The sequence below is a fragment of the Genypterus blacodes genome, unplaced genomic scaffold (assembly GCF_046128005.1).
Source record: "Genypterus blacodes isolate CSIRO-AG114 ecotype Tasmania unplaced genomic scaffold, CSIRO-AGI_Gbla_v1 ptg000128l_1, whole genome shotgun sequence".
Lineage (NCBI taxonomy): Eukaryota > Metazoa > Chordata > Actinopteri > Ophidiiformes > Ophidiidae > Genypterus > Genypterus blacodes.
Genome location: NW_027466930.1, coordinates 1,777,094 through 1,794,723, shown reverse-complemented (window position 1 = coordinate 1,794,723; position 17,630 = coordinate 1,777,094). Strand labels below are relative to the sequence as shown.

Genomic DNA, 17,630 nt, shown 5'->3' with positions numbered 1-17,630 from the left:
CTGATCTGATGCTGCTTAAACAAAGAAAAGCCTTCAAGCCACTGCTTCAAATGAGACAGTGACATAGAGCCCTTACATCTTAATGTGATTTGTTTGATTGCAATGCAATAACGCAAGAAATGCCTCTGCGCTCATGTAGAATCACCCTGGGAACAGCTTGCATCAAGCCCACAAAGGAACATTGTGGACTTAACGGTACATGATTTGGACCTCCCTCTCAAATTATAATTCTAAAAACTAAGCGACAAGAAATCTATAAAATGTAAACCACGTGTCTCTACTTGAGACCAAATTGTTTTGATACCTATGTAAGATAATAAAGGCTTAATCTCTGGTTGCAGGGGGAGAGAAGCAGTGATCTATTCTTGTACATGAGGCAGCTTCGTTGTCATAGTAACCAGCCTGGACCCATTTTTACCCATCATCTGACAGGTTCAGTAGGCGGGACTTCTGGCTGTCTAGGCATTTCCAAAGATTATGATACGACAAGATGATACATTCCACTTGATGTCTTTGTGTTGCCCTTTGCCAAAACTGTATAATAAACTGTATAAACTATTCATGTTTTCATCTAACAGCGTGTGTGCTTATGAGGTGAGCGATTATAGGAGATGTACTGTGCTCCAATGATCAATGAAGTAGGATTTCACTGGAACAAAACATGTTCAACAGAAGAGGCGTGGGGGCGACGGATGGCAGCCTACATTAATTACTGTGGCTGTGACTCTGAATCTGAATTTTAAGTGGTCGTGGCCAGGTGTTCTTTTTTATTACAACAGAATGTTTCCGCTTTCAAAACCGTTTCACTATATTTGCTTAATTGAAATAGTTAGTAATCTAGGCCAGTGGAACATGGATAATAATTTCTTACACACCATACGTTATAATGAATTCACTTGTGAGTTCTGTACAGTTTGTGAACACGTTGTTATCATCTCATTAATTATTGTGTCATATCAGCCCCCAGGTCAATATTGTAAACCAAACATAATTGTTACACTGACAAATTAAAGACTGTCAATAAATTAAATTCTGCCTTTTGCAATTGGTTTAAATAAAAGCGTCTTTTAAAAATCAAATTACTGTAATTGCAGCAGACGTCAGGGTAAATTCGATCTTAATTGTCATCCTATTTTTGTCATCTCTTTTCGAACGGTTGACATCGGAAGTTAGAGTATCATTTTTCTTGTTTATTTTGTCATCTCCGATTTGATTTGATTCAACTACATTTCCCAGAAGTCGTTGCGGTTAACCTGTCACCCCAAAATGGCAGCGCTGTAGCGGCTCATGGACTCAGGATTCTTCTAGGACTTTTCGTGTTTTCTGCATCTTTTTGACAGTCACTTTATGTGCTACATTAAATCGTTGACTGATGTCTTGACAGTACAGCCTTCAAGTTCTTTCCGACAACAGTTAACGTCTTCTAACATTGATTCGTAAACATGTCGCTCTCTCTGGTCGGAAGGTGGTGCGACACGCCGATGGTTAGACGCCTTTTACAGTTCAAAGCGTACAGAAGAAAGATACAAAATGCAAATATGATTCATAGCGTGACAGTGTTAAGACACCGCTGGATGAAAAGGCTGCCTGTGTTCTCCAGCTTCTCCACAATGTACAGCACACAAAGGGACAAGGTAAATAACAATGAGCTCAACTGCTACACTCACAAGTCCACCAAAACAAACCAGGAGCTCAAACTAGCACATAAAAAAAGAAACCAAACTTATGTGTCCATAAAGTCGTAACATGTCATTCACAAATAGACAAAGCAGTTCATAATTTGTGGAATTCTCTCCTTTTGTTTTGAAGGACACTGTTGATATGTCCAAGTTCCCTGTGGAAAGAATCAGGAATTTCTCCATCATCGCTCATATTGATCACGGAAAAAGCACTCTGGCTGACAGGCTGCTGGAGATTACAGGTATGATGCATGTTCAGTAGAAAGGATACAGTGGGAAAGCTTGTACATGTGTAGCTATGTGAAAGTGAAAAGACAAGTGGATGTAGGCTTTATCACAGAGTTGTAACAGAACTGTACTGTAACCGCTGTTGTTCCCACATTCTGCATTTGTAGCCAGACTGATCATAGTTTAGACTCTTGATTGATGTAAACAAACTCAGCCTTCTTCAGAGTTCTGTCTACGATCAACACACAAGACCAATGAACAACATAACATTAAAATAAATAACCATTGGAATTAGTTTGTGATCTGTGACTCTTGTTATCCAAATAGTTGTAGTTTTTGGTGTCTGAATCTTTTCCTTTCTCACTCAAATAGGCAAAAAAAAAGTGTTTGGATTAATGTTGTGGATCAAAATAGACAGATTTACTGTTCTGAGTAAACCGCCAATAACTTTAAATCACACGAATAAGGCTGAGGTAAGACTTTTTAAATGTCACAGGTGCCATAGCAAAGACTGAGAAGAACAAGCAGGTGCTGGACAAGCTTCAGGTGGAGCGAGAGAGGGGGATAACGGTGAAAGCCCAGACAGCCTCCTTGTTTTACAACCACCAGGGGCAGCAGTATCTGCTGAACCTCATCGACACCCCAGTAAGTCACTGACTATCTGAAGTTGGGTGGAGTGTTTGGAATTGTTTTGAACAGATATTGCACAGCTCCCGTGTTGCAAATTCTGTTTTGTTAATCAATTGCTTTTCCTTGTCCCCAGGGTCACGTTGACTTCAGTTATGAGGTGTCTCGATCAATTTCTGCATGCCAGGGAGTTCTGTTGATTGTGGATGCCAATCAGGTACTTAAACAGATTCACCGTCTTTCTTACACGCATCTCTGCACAATGTAACCGCTAATATTTGATCAATGTTAAGGGAATTCAAGCACAGACGATGGCAAACTTCTACTTGGCTTTTGAAGCTCAGCTCGCGATCATCCCTGTCATCAACAAGGTACATTCAGATGTTTTCTTGTTTGGTGTTATGATGTCTGATTGTCTGGCGAGTGATTCCAGTCTGTCATGTTCTCCTATAGATTGATTTGAAAAATGCTGATCCTGACAGAGTGGAGGCACAGATCGAAAAGGTGTTCGATATTCCCCGGGAAGAATGCATTCGGGTGAGTTGGAGCACACCCGAGCCTCTTTTTGTGGTACAGTAGAACGTTTCTGAGAAATGTCTCTTCATCTCTTTCAGATTTCAGCTAAACTCGGAACAAATGTTGAAACAGTTCTCCAAGAGGTTGTGAGCAGAATTCCACCGTAAGTTCACTCAGTGGTTTTTCATTTCTTCTGTGAGAGATGTTTGACTTTGATACATGAATTTGACATTTCTTTGTTGTTGCTTTCTTCACATTCTCAGGCCCATGGCTTCGGTCGATGATCCATTTAAAGCTCTGGTGTTTGATTCCAATTTCGACCACTACAGAGGAGTGGTGACCAACATCGCCGTGTTTGGAGGCCAAGTCAAAAAAGGGGACAAGATTGTGTCAGCCCACCTCGGCAAAACCTACGAGGTCAACGAGCTGGGGCTACTGCGGCCACATGAGCACCCAACACAGAGGCTGTACGTGACGTTTATCCTGATCTAATCTCCTTTTGGTATCTCAACTTATTCACAGTTATATGTTTAATGATTCAAAGAGGACCAAATTCCTTCTCTATAAATTGGCATTTGTAATGTAATATATCCATACACTCTGAATCTAATTGTTCAGCTGTTCATGGAGAGATGATTGTCCTCATTGCATGTAGTGTAACCGCCTGAGTTGGTGTGATGTGTAGGTATGCAGGCCAAGTGGGTTACATGGTAGCAGGGATGAAGGATGTGAAGGAGGCTCAGATTGGTGACACGCTGTATCTCCATCAGCGCCCAGTGGATCCACTTCCAGGGTTCAAACGTGCCAAACCCATGGTCTTTGCTGGTAAGGGGGTCGTCATTGCTTTGATTGCTTTTTCAGATATCGTGACTGAGAGACATGAGATATGTGTGCACTCTTTTCCCTCAGGTATGTATCCCATGGACCAGTCAGAATACGTGGGCCTCCGCAGTGCCATTGAGAGGCTGACGCTGAATGACTCCAGTGTCACATTGCAGAGAGACAGCAGCATGGCTCTAGGAGCAGGCTGGAGGTAAGGAGAACTCCCTCAGGTTGAATTTAAATACAGTCATCAATATTCATCATATGCTCATGTTGCAGTGAATAGAAAACAATGTATGCATTTGCAAGAACGCTAGTGGTGTTGGAAAGTTTGTGTACATACCAGAATCTACAATCCAAGACTTCCCTGAGTGATTTGCTGCTGCAGAACAGCTCCCCACTTTTTGATAAATGTCTTTGATTCCTATGATGTATTTTCATCTTACCTTGTTAATCATTATTCTTTTGGTGTATCTTGCCAAGATGCACAGCCAAGTAAGAGTTTATTGCCAGTTTGTTTTATACACTTTATTCAATTACCAATGCAGGTCGTATTTTCATTCCAGTCAATGCAAATTTGATTCCACTACTGTAGCTTAGTTGGGAGAGGAAGAAGTGCACTGGGGACAGGAGTTAGTCCCTAAACTGCCTCTTTGTAATTAAAAACATGGTTATCAATTGTGAAGTCTGTTGAACCTGTCGCTGTGCAGACTTGGCTTCCTGGGTCTTCTTCACATGGAAGTGTTCAATCAGAGGCTGGAGCAGGAATACAATGCGTCAGTTATCGTAACAGCGCCCACGGTGCCCTACAAGGCCGTCCTCTCCTCAGCCAAACTCATTAAGGTAAGAGCCGTTCCTGCTCACATATTTCTTAAGGTAGAGCTGGACTCCTGCAGTCATTTCAGCAGTGAGGAAAAGTTTAGACTGACTTGGAAATTTGATGATAAATGAGTGTTTTCAGCTTGTGCTCGTGTCGCTGGCATGCATTCTGGCAAAGTGAAAGGAGCTACTTAGAGGACAATTGTCACAAGGTGTTCCAGCGGCACAGCCAGTTTCATTCCCTGATGGATGATGAGTTTTCTTGTAAACATTTCTAGTGTTTGTTCACTAAATTACTGCGTGTAAAATAATAAATAAGTTAAATTCTAACCATCTTTTTTTAAACTAATAGAAAACTCTGTATACTGAAACTTGAGTTTGCGAGACTGTTATTGCTTTCCTGTGAAGGAAATCAATACTTTGACCTGACAAAATCTTTTCACCTGCCATCCCGGGCATTTCAAGGCTGTGAGTTTGTACTGTGGGCATTCCATTAGTATTGAATTAAATCCCTATCCCTGAAACTATGAAAGCTTTTGGAAAGCTCTACCAATTCCATCTGCCTGTCATTCCAGGAGCACGGCAGGGAGGAGATCACCATTGTGAATCCCGCTCAGTTCCCTGACAGATCGGTTGTGTCTGAGTATTTGGAGCCCATGGTGTTGGGCACCATTCTTGCTCCAGACAGCTTCACTGGCAAGATCATGAGTCTCTGCTTGGTAAGATCTCCCCTTTATTCATGTTCCTAATAGCAGCTCTTCATAGATTGTTGATGCAGTTGATAAAACCAAGACTTTGTGTTTCTACAGGACCGCAGAGCCGTCCAGAAGAACATGGCGTACATTGATGACCAACGTGTTATGATGAAGTTTCTCTTCCCTTTAAATGAAATTGTTGTAGATTTCTATGACCTCCTCAAATCAATGTCTTCTGGGTATGCCAGGTAGGAAGCAGCTTGTGCTTTGCAACCATAGAGTAATTCACAAATAATGAATTTGCGGTGTGATTATTATTATTATCATCCTGCTCTTTTGCAGAAGCTTTGAATATTGTATTCAACAAATATTTTTCTATGCATTAATGGAATAAAAATGCAGTTTACCAAAGTCAGTTTCAGTGGATAAATAGCTCAGGGACTTAAATGTCAGGGAATCAGATAAACCAAGATACACAGTCCAGTTCAATCGTTTTCCTTCTTTGCTCAGTCGTTCACAATTTTTAGATGTCAGATAAAAGATTTATGAATACTAAATGTTATTTTACACCCAATATTAAACTTTTGGCACATTCAAATGTTTATAATTATATCTTCCCACAGCTTTGATTATGAGAATGCTGGCTACCAAACTGCTGATTTGATAAAGATGGACTTTCTTCTTAATGGGCGACCTGTGGAAGAACTCACCACAATTGTACACAGGCAAGTTGAATCATCAAACGTATTCAACACTCAGGATACCATTTAAAGACAAGGCCTTTGGCAACAGTGTTAACATTATCTATTGCAATGACTCCACACACTAGACAAGGACTTCATTCAATTTGCGACAAGGACAGAAGAGTAAGACGTAGGCAAAACTTGACCAACGGTAAATTTGTACTTAATGTACTCACCAAAGCCAACGCTGTCCTGGGTAATTGAAGGGCGTTGTGCTTCACCACCGATGGACGCTCTCTTACCATTTATACCGCAGGCCTTGGAGTCTGGCCGAGCACAGCTGCAGTCTATTGTTTTCTAAAAGGCATTGCATTTACAGCAAAGCAGGTCATATTAAGGTTGATCTCCAGATCAGTTAGTGCCTTGCTCGATTTACTTCCTCGCTGAAGGGCTCAGGAATGTGGCCCTTCAGTGACCTTGATGAGTCTGTTCCCATTCAAACTTTTCTACTTTCTGGCAATCTTCTTGTAGTTTGTGTTTTTGGTTGAGTTACTCCTGTTTTTTCATCACAGAGACCGGGCATACAGTGCAGGCAAAGCCATGTGTGAGCAGCTCCAAGACTCCATACCAAGGCAGATGTTTGAAATTGCTGTACAAGCGGCCATTGGGAGCAAGGTGATTGCAAGAGAAACGTAAGTACGAAATATGGACTGAGGTCAAAGTTTATGCATGGATTCATGTTTCAGTCTACAGTGAATAGGAACATGATATGAATATGTGCCTCTTTCAGAATAAAGGCGTACAGGAAGAATGTGCTCGCAAAATGTGTAAGTAAATGTTTTGTGTTCCTCATTTTTGTTGTGAGTCCAGAAATGTACCACAAAACCTGAGAACTAACTTTGTCTTTTTTCTTTTATTTCGTCTTCTTAGTATGGAGGTGACATAACACGGAAGATGAAGCTACTCAAGAAACAGGCAGAGGGTAAAAAAAAGATGCGGCGCATCGGCAATGTGGAAGTCCCTAAAGATACCTTCATCAATGTTCTGAGGAGAAAGAATAAATAGGCAGGTATTCTTGTTATTAAATTATTATAAAATGTACAGTTAGTGCTCAACATGTCTTTGTTTTGAGGCTGTGAGTTCTAAATAATAAAGTTGCCCTTGGTGCAAACTGTAATAGTAGCAATGATGTAATTTAATCACTCTGTTACATTAAATGAATTATATGTCAAGTGAAGAATAAAGATACAATGTGCTCAGTTCCATATTTATGAACCAATAAATAAATCGTTTTGAAGGTTAAATCAATACATCTGCGTGTTGTGGTGATTCACATTCATTTTTTGAACTCAGTTGCCTTATATTTATTTATATTTTGTACAGTATCAGTCAACAATAAGCAATATTTAGTAATAGTGGAAAAGTAATTTGGCACTGTGCTGTATTTAATGTTGCCAATAGATGGCAGCAGCAGTTGAAACGCCACAGAGCTGAAAGTGAGTTAAGTTCCTTCCTTGGCCAATTTCCAATGAGACCGCATCAACCTCCGGCCAAATAAATGTCAGAGGTTTAAATCATGTGAAATGTGTTCACATATCCTCCACCGAGCAGTTTATAGCTGCTTGATAAAATGTTTCATTCTTCCTGTGTGCTGCCCTGTGCACCTGGAATATCTGGTCAGGGCCTAAACCATTTTTATCTCTTGTCATCAGATGTCATATAACCATCAGATCGGACACGCTGTTATGTTTCCTTTACCTAAATTTGAGGTGGATATTGATGTGGACAACGTAAACAAAGGCACATGGCTACTACATATTCATAGCTACTGGAACCTTTCTGTTCAACAGCCATAAACAACAAATAATAGCTTAACCATCATGAGTCACACTGATCCCCAACTCCTGTTCTACTGATCTTCTCCTTACATACCGTATATACGTTGCCATTTGTTATTTAAAACAAAAATGATTTTTAGGACGACAGAATCTTTATTCACTTTTGTTTTTTTTGTGATGCATGAATGTCAGTTATAATTTTATTTATCGAAATCTCTTCATTATTTGTGTTGTTTCAGAGTAAAACCGTGGTTTCTCCAATCAACATAGGGTTGTGTATAAACGCGGTTTGGTTATGTTTGATCCTCCGTGCTACCCGTAGTTGAACACAATCAACCCGGAAGCCTCGTCCCCTGTCAACTGGATATTTATTTTCTTACGCATAATTACGGGCTTTAAACAATGTTTATGAAATTACCCATCTAATATAATGATATGTGGCTTCGGGACATATTGTGTAGCGGTGCGTCCATCTGAAACGGGGTGTTATTATGGGGTTTTTTCGTCTCATATTTTGTCATATTTGTGTCAGAAGCTCCAGGTCTGTTGCTAGCTAACGAGTTTGAGATCTCAATTCGTGTTCCTTAAATATTTTGTGTTTGTCTACTAGCAAGATGAAAGTCCGTTCTTCTGTTTTTGTTTCGTTTATTTTAATATTTGAAGTCATTGGCATTGCCCTCTTCCTTCGGGGATTTTTTCCTGTACCCATCAAGTCCTCTGTGTCATCGAACAACAAGCTGTCAGATGTACCTGCGGAGCCGCTGGCAGGTGAGGTTCAGGATCACCGGGTGTCTGTGTTCAATGGAGACCGGAACCCGCTCGCGCTGTCAACGGCTTAGTATCGTCGTCCATTTACTAAACATGTTAGCTTTAATACAACCGTGAGACATAATGACGACAGCTGTGCTTCAAACTTTCCTGAACCAGGTCATGTTGTAATATCAAAGCGAACAATAACATTTGTCACCACAACCATTGACCCATGGGTTCACTGGATAAGCTCTGGAAATCCATATGTCAATGAATTAAAACTATCATTATCATTACTATTTACTTATCTGTTATTGTCGCAAATTATGCACATATAGAATAATTGATAATTGTACGTGCGTTGTTTTCATACCAATTTCCATTTTCCTTGTCCTTTTATAATCTGTTCTAACCCCTACATTGTTTTCTTAACTTCCAGGGAGCTCTCCAAACTCCTCTCACCTACCCCAGCCTCTGTTTAAAAGGCTGGTTATCATGGTAGTCGATGCTCTCCGGGAGGATTTTGTGTTTGGTCCCAATGGGCACATGAATATGCCTTACACCAGGCATCTGGTTGAAAAGGGCTCAACCCACAGCTTTGTGGCTAAAGCAAGACCTCCAACAGTCACCATGCCAAGGCTTAAGGTAAGATGCTGCTCATTTATCATTGATGTAATGTCTGTCCGTCATGCTGTGTTAGCATCCTGTCATCAGTCTGCTTAACAGACCTTATATTGGAGGGGTGAGTTATGAGTTGTGGAATCATTTTTATAGAGGAGAGTCAGCAGCTCGTAAAAATATAGAAAATTTTGCTATGTCACTTAATACTTAGAAGGGGAAACGGTTGGATATGTCAGACCCCTAAATGAGGAATTACCTTCACATTACCTTCAAAAACACACATTTGTGAGTGTTAAACTGTGCAAAGAAAATGTGAACATGAACTGAACTACATAACTGAAGATGTTGTTCTTGAGAGGACAGTGAAGAGAGACACAGTACTAACGTCTTGTGAGTTTTGCGTGTAACGTCGCAGAGGGAAAAATATATAAAAAGATCAGGTTATTCAAGCTCAAATGACTGATGGGTTTGTACTCAACTGAAGGTGTCAGGTAGGAATATTTTCAGCCGTGATGTCAGAGGGCAGAATAAAGATGATCACTGAGTGCCATCATGCTGTTAACAGTGCTGGGAGAAACTGGGATGTGCTGACAGAGTGGAGTCATCTCTTGTACAGGCAGAAGAAGAGCGGAGCCTAAACTTGGCCCTAGAGAACTGTCCATAACTCCTTAACGATATCAAGTAATTGCGGTCAGACAAGTGGAATGTGTACCATGAGTTAAGACTCTCATGGTTGTTCAGGTCAGCACGGGTGGGAATAGCATGTGGTGGATGTCAGAAAATTAGTGCACAAGAGGAAGAAGCAGTTTTCATGAAGGACAAGATTCATTAACAAGGAGAAGACTCTCAATAAAAAAAGGCTGTGCTGAAGCTGACCTAGGTAGGATCCCGAGCAACGCATCCTGAATGTCAACTTTCTCAATTGTTCCGGTTGGTAAGGGAACGCAGGAGGAACTGATGAGAGAGGAGAAGGTAAAATAGGGTCTGTCTGAGTTCAGCAGCATGGGCCTGAAGGGTTGACGTGGACACAGAGATGGATAAGGGGGAGGAGAGAGATGGAAAATAGGAGAGGTCATCGGGCAGCCTGGACCTGAGCAATTTCCTCCCTGCTGTCCAAAGACTTGTACATTTGATTTGCAAGGTTGTGTGCAGCCAAAGGGATGGCAGAGGCAGACAAGCACATCTGTAAGCCCTGTAGAAGGGCCGGTTAATCACATTTGCGGGTCGTTGGGCAGTTACAGTAGATTCAGAGCACAACACCTTCAGTTTTGTTGCCTGTACTACACAGCGAGAGTGCACTGTGTAGTTATGGCATTTGCAAAGCACTGTGACAGCCGAGTGCTGCTGTTGAGTTGCTGGACTCACTCAGAACTAATGACATTGTAATATTTCATTCGGAGGATGTTGTTATCAACTGGAACGTTTTCTGACCCGTACCAGAAAATAAGAGAGTTGGTGTTACACACACTACTTGATATTCTATACTCAACAGAGTCCTTGTAATAGAGTTTGGAATTGGAGGAGAGAGTTACAATATCAAGGGACTGACATCGACCATTTAATCATAAACATTTGTATTTTTTGGCAAGCTGTCGCACTGCGGCTGGCGCATAGAAACGTGAAGAAGCGTGTGATCATGAGGTTGAGAGAAGAGACGCTGTTCTATCTGTAGTATCAGTACAGGTTACTCTATACCTACAAGTACTTAGGAATTAGTGATCCACGGAGCCTTTGTAACATCAGAATGGAGCAGTTGAATCGTTCCATTCCAAGTGTTGAGATGCTGTGATGTACCAGTAGGTGGCAGTACACAACAACTGACCACCATCACTGCATTGCACCCAATTAACTGGTGTGACAGAGCCAACTAACCTATATCATCTCTCTCAGTGGCCCAACCATTCATTTACAGACATTACATTTACCTTTCCTTGTACTTCATACAAAAAGTTACAAGCTTCATACAGACATAGTTGGTGTTGGGAGTTTTTTTGTTACTTTTAAATGCAACCAGACAAGTGAGAGCTCCTGTATTGGAAATGCTTCACTCTGGTCTTCTAAACTTTCTTGTCCGAACTAGATGTTCTGTTGTCCGGTTCTTCTGTATTCTCTTGTGACCAGCTGAACAGAGGTCTCAAACTGACAGCTAAGTAAGTACACATCACTGATAAACTGGGCTTTAACAACAGTTCACTTCATCATGATCACAATTGTAGCAGACACAACACAGAAAGTGGAGCCAAGCCTGCCAGGGAAATGTCAGCACAGCAACCCAATATATTCATTGATCTTCTGGATGTATAAGATGAGATAGAACATAAAGGAATCCTAGAAATATCTTGTGTCAGAACGCAAAATGCAAAGGAAATGAGAGATGCTTTTCCCAAGGAGTCTTCAACTGATTTTGGTGCGAGTTTTAATCACTGTGCCAGCGAGCATCTGTAACCCATTAATACAGTATATAACACTTCAGCAGTGGTACATCACAAAGCATAGACATACTGTGGGCTTGTAATTAGTTTGTTGATGAGTCGCTGATTCATGTGGGCAGGAGCCTACTGTTTACTCTGCGTCTGGGGAAATTTTAGGCTTTTGCATTTTTAAACAATTTATATTTCAGTCTGTGCCCCGTGTCGCGCACACAAAGGTTTCCCTCCTCTGTGAAATATATATCTGAGCAGTTTATAATATGTTTATTATAGTACAAGACGGAGGTGTGCTTCCATTTTGGCAAAGGCTCATTTTCTTTCAAACTGCTGGTTTCATTACTCAGACTGTGTCTAACAATAGAGCGAGGAACCTCACTGTGTCTGAAGCAGGCAGGGCGAGAGGCTGAACCAGCTGTAGCCTGAAACGGGCATCTCCATTGGTCAAAGCAAAAACAGTTTGAAGATGTTTTAGGAGGCGGTAATATTCTGGGGCTTGTGAATGAGTGGGCAGAGGAGAACTTTGTGTCAGGGGGAAAAAAGTATTTTAAAAATCAGTGCTTGCACATAAAGACAGTGAAAACTAATTCTTTGTATAAGATTGCAGCAGTTAATCGAGTGTCCTCATGTGTTTGTTGTGGAGTGTTTGGCTTTATTGCTATCTGTGGATGGAGCCTTATGGCAATCATGAAAACATTTCTCCCTACAGTGCTTTGCCCATCATAAAACACCAATAGGAGAGCAAAAACAAACAAAGAAGATGTGAATGGAAAAAGCAGGGTTACATGAGGACAACGCGGGCAAATAAAACAGATAAAATTGTGTTTTAACAGCTGATTTAAAAGATGACTTTGAATTTGCCAGTGCAGTTCCCCAGGCTGGATATTCTAACGCCTCTGCTCTCAGACAATAAAAGGCGGTCACCTCTGATTCCAACCTGGTCTCTTGAATGTCCTGCAGGACTTTGCATCTTCCATCTCAGGCTGTGCTGACGCTCATATGGGCTTTAAATAACAGTGTTTCCTGCCAGCAGCTTCAATCTCACGTCTCCTTCAGCGCATTAAGATGAGGCCTTTGTATCTTCCCTTCGCCATGCACCAGACTCTCTCCAGACTTAGGAAATAGGCTGCATTTTTCTTGTCAGTCAAACAGGGGCTCTGTGTTATTTGCTTTCAGATTTCCATGATAAAATTGGTAGAAACTGCACTTCATAGATATCATCTGTGTACCTGATTTATCTCTCCGTCCCCGTATGTGGCGGCAGGTCTAGCTTTGGGGAATGTATAATCCTTAAAGGATGGAGAATCAAGGCATTGCTCGTTCCATATATGGATCACTGACCGCTCTGTGTGCTACAGCTGAAACTGTTTGTGTTGTTGTGAATATTATCAATACATAAAAACTTTTTATTGACTTCTGTGTTACAAGCACAGGAGCTAGTCAGCTGAATTAATAAGATGAAACTGTGAGGTTGTATGGGACCATTAAAAGACAATTATTGTTCAAAGGACAATGACACCAACGTATTCCTCCCCAGGCTCTTACCACTGGCAGTATCCCAGGCTTCATTGATGTGGTAATGAACCTGAATTCTCCTGCACTGCTGGAGGACAACCTCATCTGGCAGGCCAAAACAGCTGGGAAGAGGATCATCTTCTACGGAGACGACACCTGGGTACGCCTCTTCCCCAAACACTTCATGGAGTACGACGGCACAACGTCCTTCTTTGTATCGGACTACACTGAGGTATGTACGAGTAAAAGACGCTGGTGACTGATGGGTAACATGGTTGGCAACTTGTTACTCTCTGCCAAGGTTGTTTTGGATTGTTTATTTAAGTTTAACCTGGGTAAATATGGGCCAGGGTTGGTTATAAACATCCTACACAGTGATAAATGAGATTCATTTTGTAACCATTCGCAGTATCAGGATTTAAAAGTGCATTTTGAGTTTTTGCAGCACTTCTTAGAGATGCTAAACACGATGTCGTATACCTGGTGACGCATCATCGCACTCAAGGATGTTATATTCCCGTAAGCGGATACGTGATGTATCAAAGGCCGCCTTTTCTCACACAGAGGGAAATGTGCAGAGGTTTTTGTCCCTTTTCTTGTATTATTAGAAAACAGACTATGAATCTATAAAACACATCTAGTCCTTTGTGGGCAAATGACAATGAATGACAGAACAATAGATCCTGCATCCCCGGTTCCTGAAATAGTCATTTGCACGCGCTGTCGCCATATTGTGAAATGTAGTTGCATGCATATTCATACACACGTATACAATAGAACAAAGACAGCAGATACTTTCTCTCTCATCCTCCATGCACCTTCTCTCTATTCAGGTCGACAATAATGTGACCCGTCACTTAGACAGCACCCTTAAAAGAGACGACTGGGACGTTTTGATCCTCCACTACTTGGGCCTGGACCACATCGGCCACATCAGCGGACCACACAGTTCTCTCACCCAGCCCAAGCTGCTGGAGATGGACGACGTCGTCAAGAAGATCCACAGCTCCCTCATTTCAAAGGTAAATACACAGCTGCATCTCTGTTTATACACCGAGTTGTGATGTTGTGGGAATTTTAGAATGATGATGTCATGATTCTCAAGAAGAAGCTGTTAACACTCTAAACATTACCAGGCACTCACATTACACACATTCTCAGCCATTGTATCAAATTGTGTGTGTTTTTTTTGGCTGTTGCATTGCCTTTGAGGTTCATCAGACCCATTTTGCCGAACGTCTCGTGCTCAGTCAGCTGTTGTGTGATTGAACTGTCTCTCAAACTTACAACAGGTGTTTTGTATTAGATGGCCCCCCCCTCATGATTACTTCAGGTTACCTTTTCATCAGCCTTCTGCTTTGTCTGTCAGGATGTCTGAGAAGGTAATGGACAAATGTTTACGAAATGTTGTGAGGCAGAGTTGATGAGGTTTGTGGGGGAGATTCTGCACAGGATTATTTTTGCTCCCTTTCTTCAAAATTGCCGGGGTATTTGTTGACATTTTTCCCTGGAAAGATAGAGCCCCAGTGTCATTGTTATTATAAATAGATTATGCAATCTACCTAATGATTTTGATTGGGTTGGGTTGCAACAGCCCAAGAACTTTAACAACCTTTGCAAAACAAGCTTGTTATCTAGCTGTTATGTCTAATTTAGTCTTTGATCTGAGTATTTGTGGCCTCTCTTTCCCTCTGCGTACTCCGAGAATGTTGTGCATGTTGTGTATTCCCTGTGTGCCCCGGTGCGTGGGTGCTGGGGCTGTGTCTTGGCTTTGTTGTAACTCTGTATTGAGCCGGTGAAGTCATGTCTCCCTGAGCCTGCAGCCCCTCTCTCTCTCACCCTAGGTACCTTTCTGGGAACGATGGGGGCAGCGTTTTCCTGACTCCCCGCACTGTTCTCCTGTCGATATTCGTCTCGTCGATGATTTGCGTTTGAAAGTCTCACTTCGGCTTACGTTAGCGAACGCTGAGGCGGTTACGGCAGCAGCGCGGCCTAAATATAGAGACGGCCCGGTGCTTCCTCCAGGAGCTTTTAGAGCTTCAAACAAATACAAAACAGTTTTTACACAACAGTTTTGTCAGATCGCTACATGCTTTTAACATGTTGGCAGGTGTAGTGACGCTCAGCACTCTCTCTTTGTTTGGAGCTGCGTACCAAAATCAAAGAGGGAACGATGAGCGCCAGAGCAGAAAAGCGGAGTTGGCATTCAAATGACAGCTCTCAACGTTTCCCTTTGTGATGTGATACGAGTAACCCCATTTCCTGTGAGCTCGTATTAAGGGCAGGTTCTTGCTCGACCTGCTGAGCTGACAGAGGTAACGCTCTCCATTAAAATGTGATTGGAAAGTAGGACACGATGTTTAGAAGGACCTTCTGCAGACCTTTGCGTTAATGGAGAGCACACCGCCTCAATCTTCTTTTGGAGATGTTTTACATTTCAAGGTCAGGACGCTGATTTTGCTGTTTTGAGGGGCAAAATGTTTTAAACTGAACTCACCAAGCCAGAATTTAATTGGAGAAACTCATTTAATCTGATTAAATTCTAAGGGAGTGTAATTATTGCAAATGTTTGGACCGTTTTGTTTCTTTTTCTTGTGTTCTTAGCTGGTTCACTGGCAGAGAGAAAGAGAGCGATGACTTACCACCTGAATCAGCACAGTGCCTTTTGTGTGCCGGTTAAAAAAAGGTTTCTCATGAAGTGGAGGAAAAGGTCTCCCAAAAGTGTCTCCTTGTTCTCATCCTCAAAAGGTGGAGAAAGCTGTGAGCTTATTCAAGAGGGAATAGAGGCTCGCTGTGTGTGTGTGTGTGTGTGTGAGCGCGCGCGGCTCGGTGGTGTTCACTTGGTGCTTGACTTGATGTGTTTTTGCCTCTCTTGTGTCTACTGTAGTGCCATTTGCAAATATTCAAGAAGGAAATGTAGGACAAGGGGTTGACTTTGTTCCTTTTTGTTGTGCGTGAATAGCAAATATAACTCCTCAGCTTAGTACATGGCTCTGTATGGACTCACATGATGTTCTCATTAAGAGGTTAAACAGTCGTCTGAAGCGACACTGAAAATTGGATTGATGTGGCCTCTCAAATGCAGAACACAGACTTTATTCCAACAAGTTAAGTAAACTTTGCTGTCACTTTGACTTTCTTTCAGTGTCGCTGTTGTTTGATGGTTGATGAATGCAGCTTTCAGGCACAACAATGTACCTGTATGTCTTGAGAGTGGAATAAAGTTTATGTTAGAACATATACTGTATCTCCTCTTTCGTACTTCAGTCTCATTTTCCGGATGCTGTTCATCCACGTATGCGGCTTTAGTCCTGTGCAGTTGAGCATGGCACCTTTTGTGTTCAGAGCTCATACGCTACACAATAGTCTTTTGAGGGTCTCGTAGTGCGTAGTAGGATTTGGCTTTGCATTGTTAACATCTGTAGTCGCACTCTGAATCAGCCCCTGTTGCATTTCCTCCGAAGGGGTCCCTGTCAAGTGCATCATCCGTGGCAGGTTCTCCCGAGTGGAGTTGAAAGGGAATCGCTTAAGGAAGAAGCCAAGCTTGATCAAAGTGTCCCATCTTTCACAAATGTTTCATCCCCTGTGTTTGTTTACTGTCACTATTGAATTAATTTAAGCAGGAGATGAGAAGGAGCAAAAGTCTTTACAGGAAGTACTTTGAGTAGAGGAAGGACTTCCTCTTCACTGGTGACAGTTTCATGCCGGTATTAAAATCACCTCTCAGTGTCAGGAATTCCACTGAGATTGGAGACACATCAGCTGATTTATCCTTTTACTCACAGTCATCAGTTTATATGATTGTTCTGTTCTGATTTCACTTGCTCATATCTGGTCTGATGCCAAACTTCAATCTTTCACAGCTTTCCGCACCGTAGGGGTTCATAAAGTCTGTGGCCCTGAGTCCATTAACCTCTGTGTCTGCTTCCCTCAGGAGGCTGAGGGATCCTTGCCCTACCTGCTGGTGCTGTGCGGAGATCACGGCATGTCGGAGACCGGCAGCCACGGAGGCTCATCAGAGGCTGAAGTCAATACAGCGCTGGTGCTCATAAGCCCCACCTTCAGGAGGAAAGGTACTGTCTAGTAGGTTGGCTGAGGGCAGAAGCATTTTTATTAGTGGTGAGATAGTCTCACCTCTGCTTTTTTTTGCAATTTGTTTTTATTGAAGCAGACATTGTACATGACATTGTGCATACAGGTGTAGGATATTGTGGAGATCGTTTTTTTATAGAGAAAGAGGGGAAAGAGGAGAGAGAGAGAGCTAGAGAGAAGGGAGGAAAGGTTGTGATATCCCTACTATTGTTGTTGACCTTTATACGTAGATCCTGAGGTAGAGTACAAGTGGACTGGAGTTGCAATGATGTCATAGGGTACATACAGAACTTACAGGATGATGTCAAACAGCGATGTA

At 42.0% G+C, this 17,630-nt stretch overlaps 2 protein-coding genes across 3 annotated transcripts in view; both read left to right on the top strand.

The window, feature by feature from the left end:
- Positions 1-1,258: 1,258 nt before the first annotated feature.
- guf1 (GTP binding elongation factor GUF1) lies at positions 1,259-7,357 on the top strand. The gene is made up of 17 exons (XM_076162710.1): positions 1,259-1,634; positions 1,810-1,921; positions 2,404-2,552; positions 2,671-2,751; positions 2,828-2,905; positions 2,988-3,071; positions 3,149-3,213; positions 3,314-3,517; positions 3,736-3,875; positions 3,960-4,083; positions 4,583-4,715; positions 5,267-5,410; positions 5,501-5,634; positions 6,010-6,111; positions 6,642-6,761; positions 6,860-6,896; positions 7,000-7,357. The coding sequence occupies exons 1-17, from the start codon at positions 1,443-1,445 to the stop codon at positions 7,132-7,134; spliced, it is 2,034 nt and encodes a 677-aa protein (XP_076018825.1). The 5' UTR covers positions 1,259-1,442; the 3' UTR covers positions 7,135-7,357.
- An 872-nt stretch (positions 7,358-8,229) lies between these two features.
- The window catches only part of pigg (phosphatidylinositol glycan anchor biosynthesis class G (EMM blood group)), a 41,211-nt gene continuing 31,810 nt past the window's right edge, over positions 8,230-17,630 (top strand). For both annotated transcript variants that reach the window (XR_012964801.1, XM_076162771.1), the window contains exons 1-5: positions 8,230-8,675; positions 9,097-9,302; positions 13,242-13,451; positions 14,053-14,241; positions 17,154-17,292. Coding sequence is in view for 1 of the 2 variants with exons in the window: in XM_076162771.1 (XP_076018886.1) it covers positions 8,522-8,675; positions 9,097-9,302; positions 13,242-13,451; positions 14,053-14,241; positions 17,154-17,292 (898 nt within the window). In the remaining variant the exon portion in view is untranslated. The remainder of the gene's footprint in view (positions 8,676-9,096; positions 9,303-13,241; positions 13,452-14,052; positions 14,242-17,153; positions 17,293-17,630) is intronic.

Excerpts from the sequence above, each read along its gene's own strand:
- guf1 (XM_076162710.1), top strand. The coding sequence starts at position 1,443 with ATGTCGCTCTCTCTGGTCGGAAGGTGGTGCGACACGCCGATGGTTAGA. Across the intron at positions 2,553-2,670 it reads TGAACCTCATCGACACCCCA|GGTCACGTTGACTTCAGTTA; the intron begins GTAAGTCACTGA and ends CCTTGTCCCCAG. Across the intron at positions 2,906-2,987 it reads TCATCCCTGTCATCAACAAG|ATTGATTTGAAAAATGCTGA; the intron begins GTACATTCAGAT and ends GTTCTCCTATAG.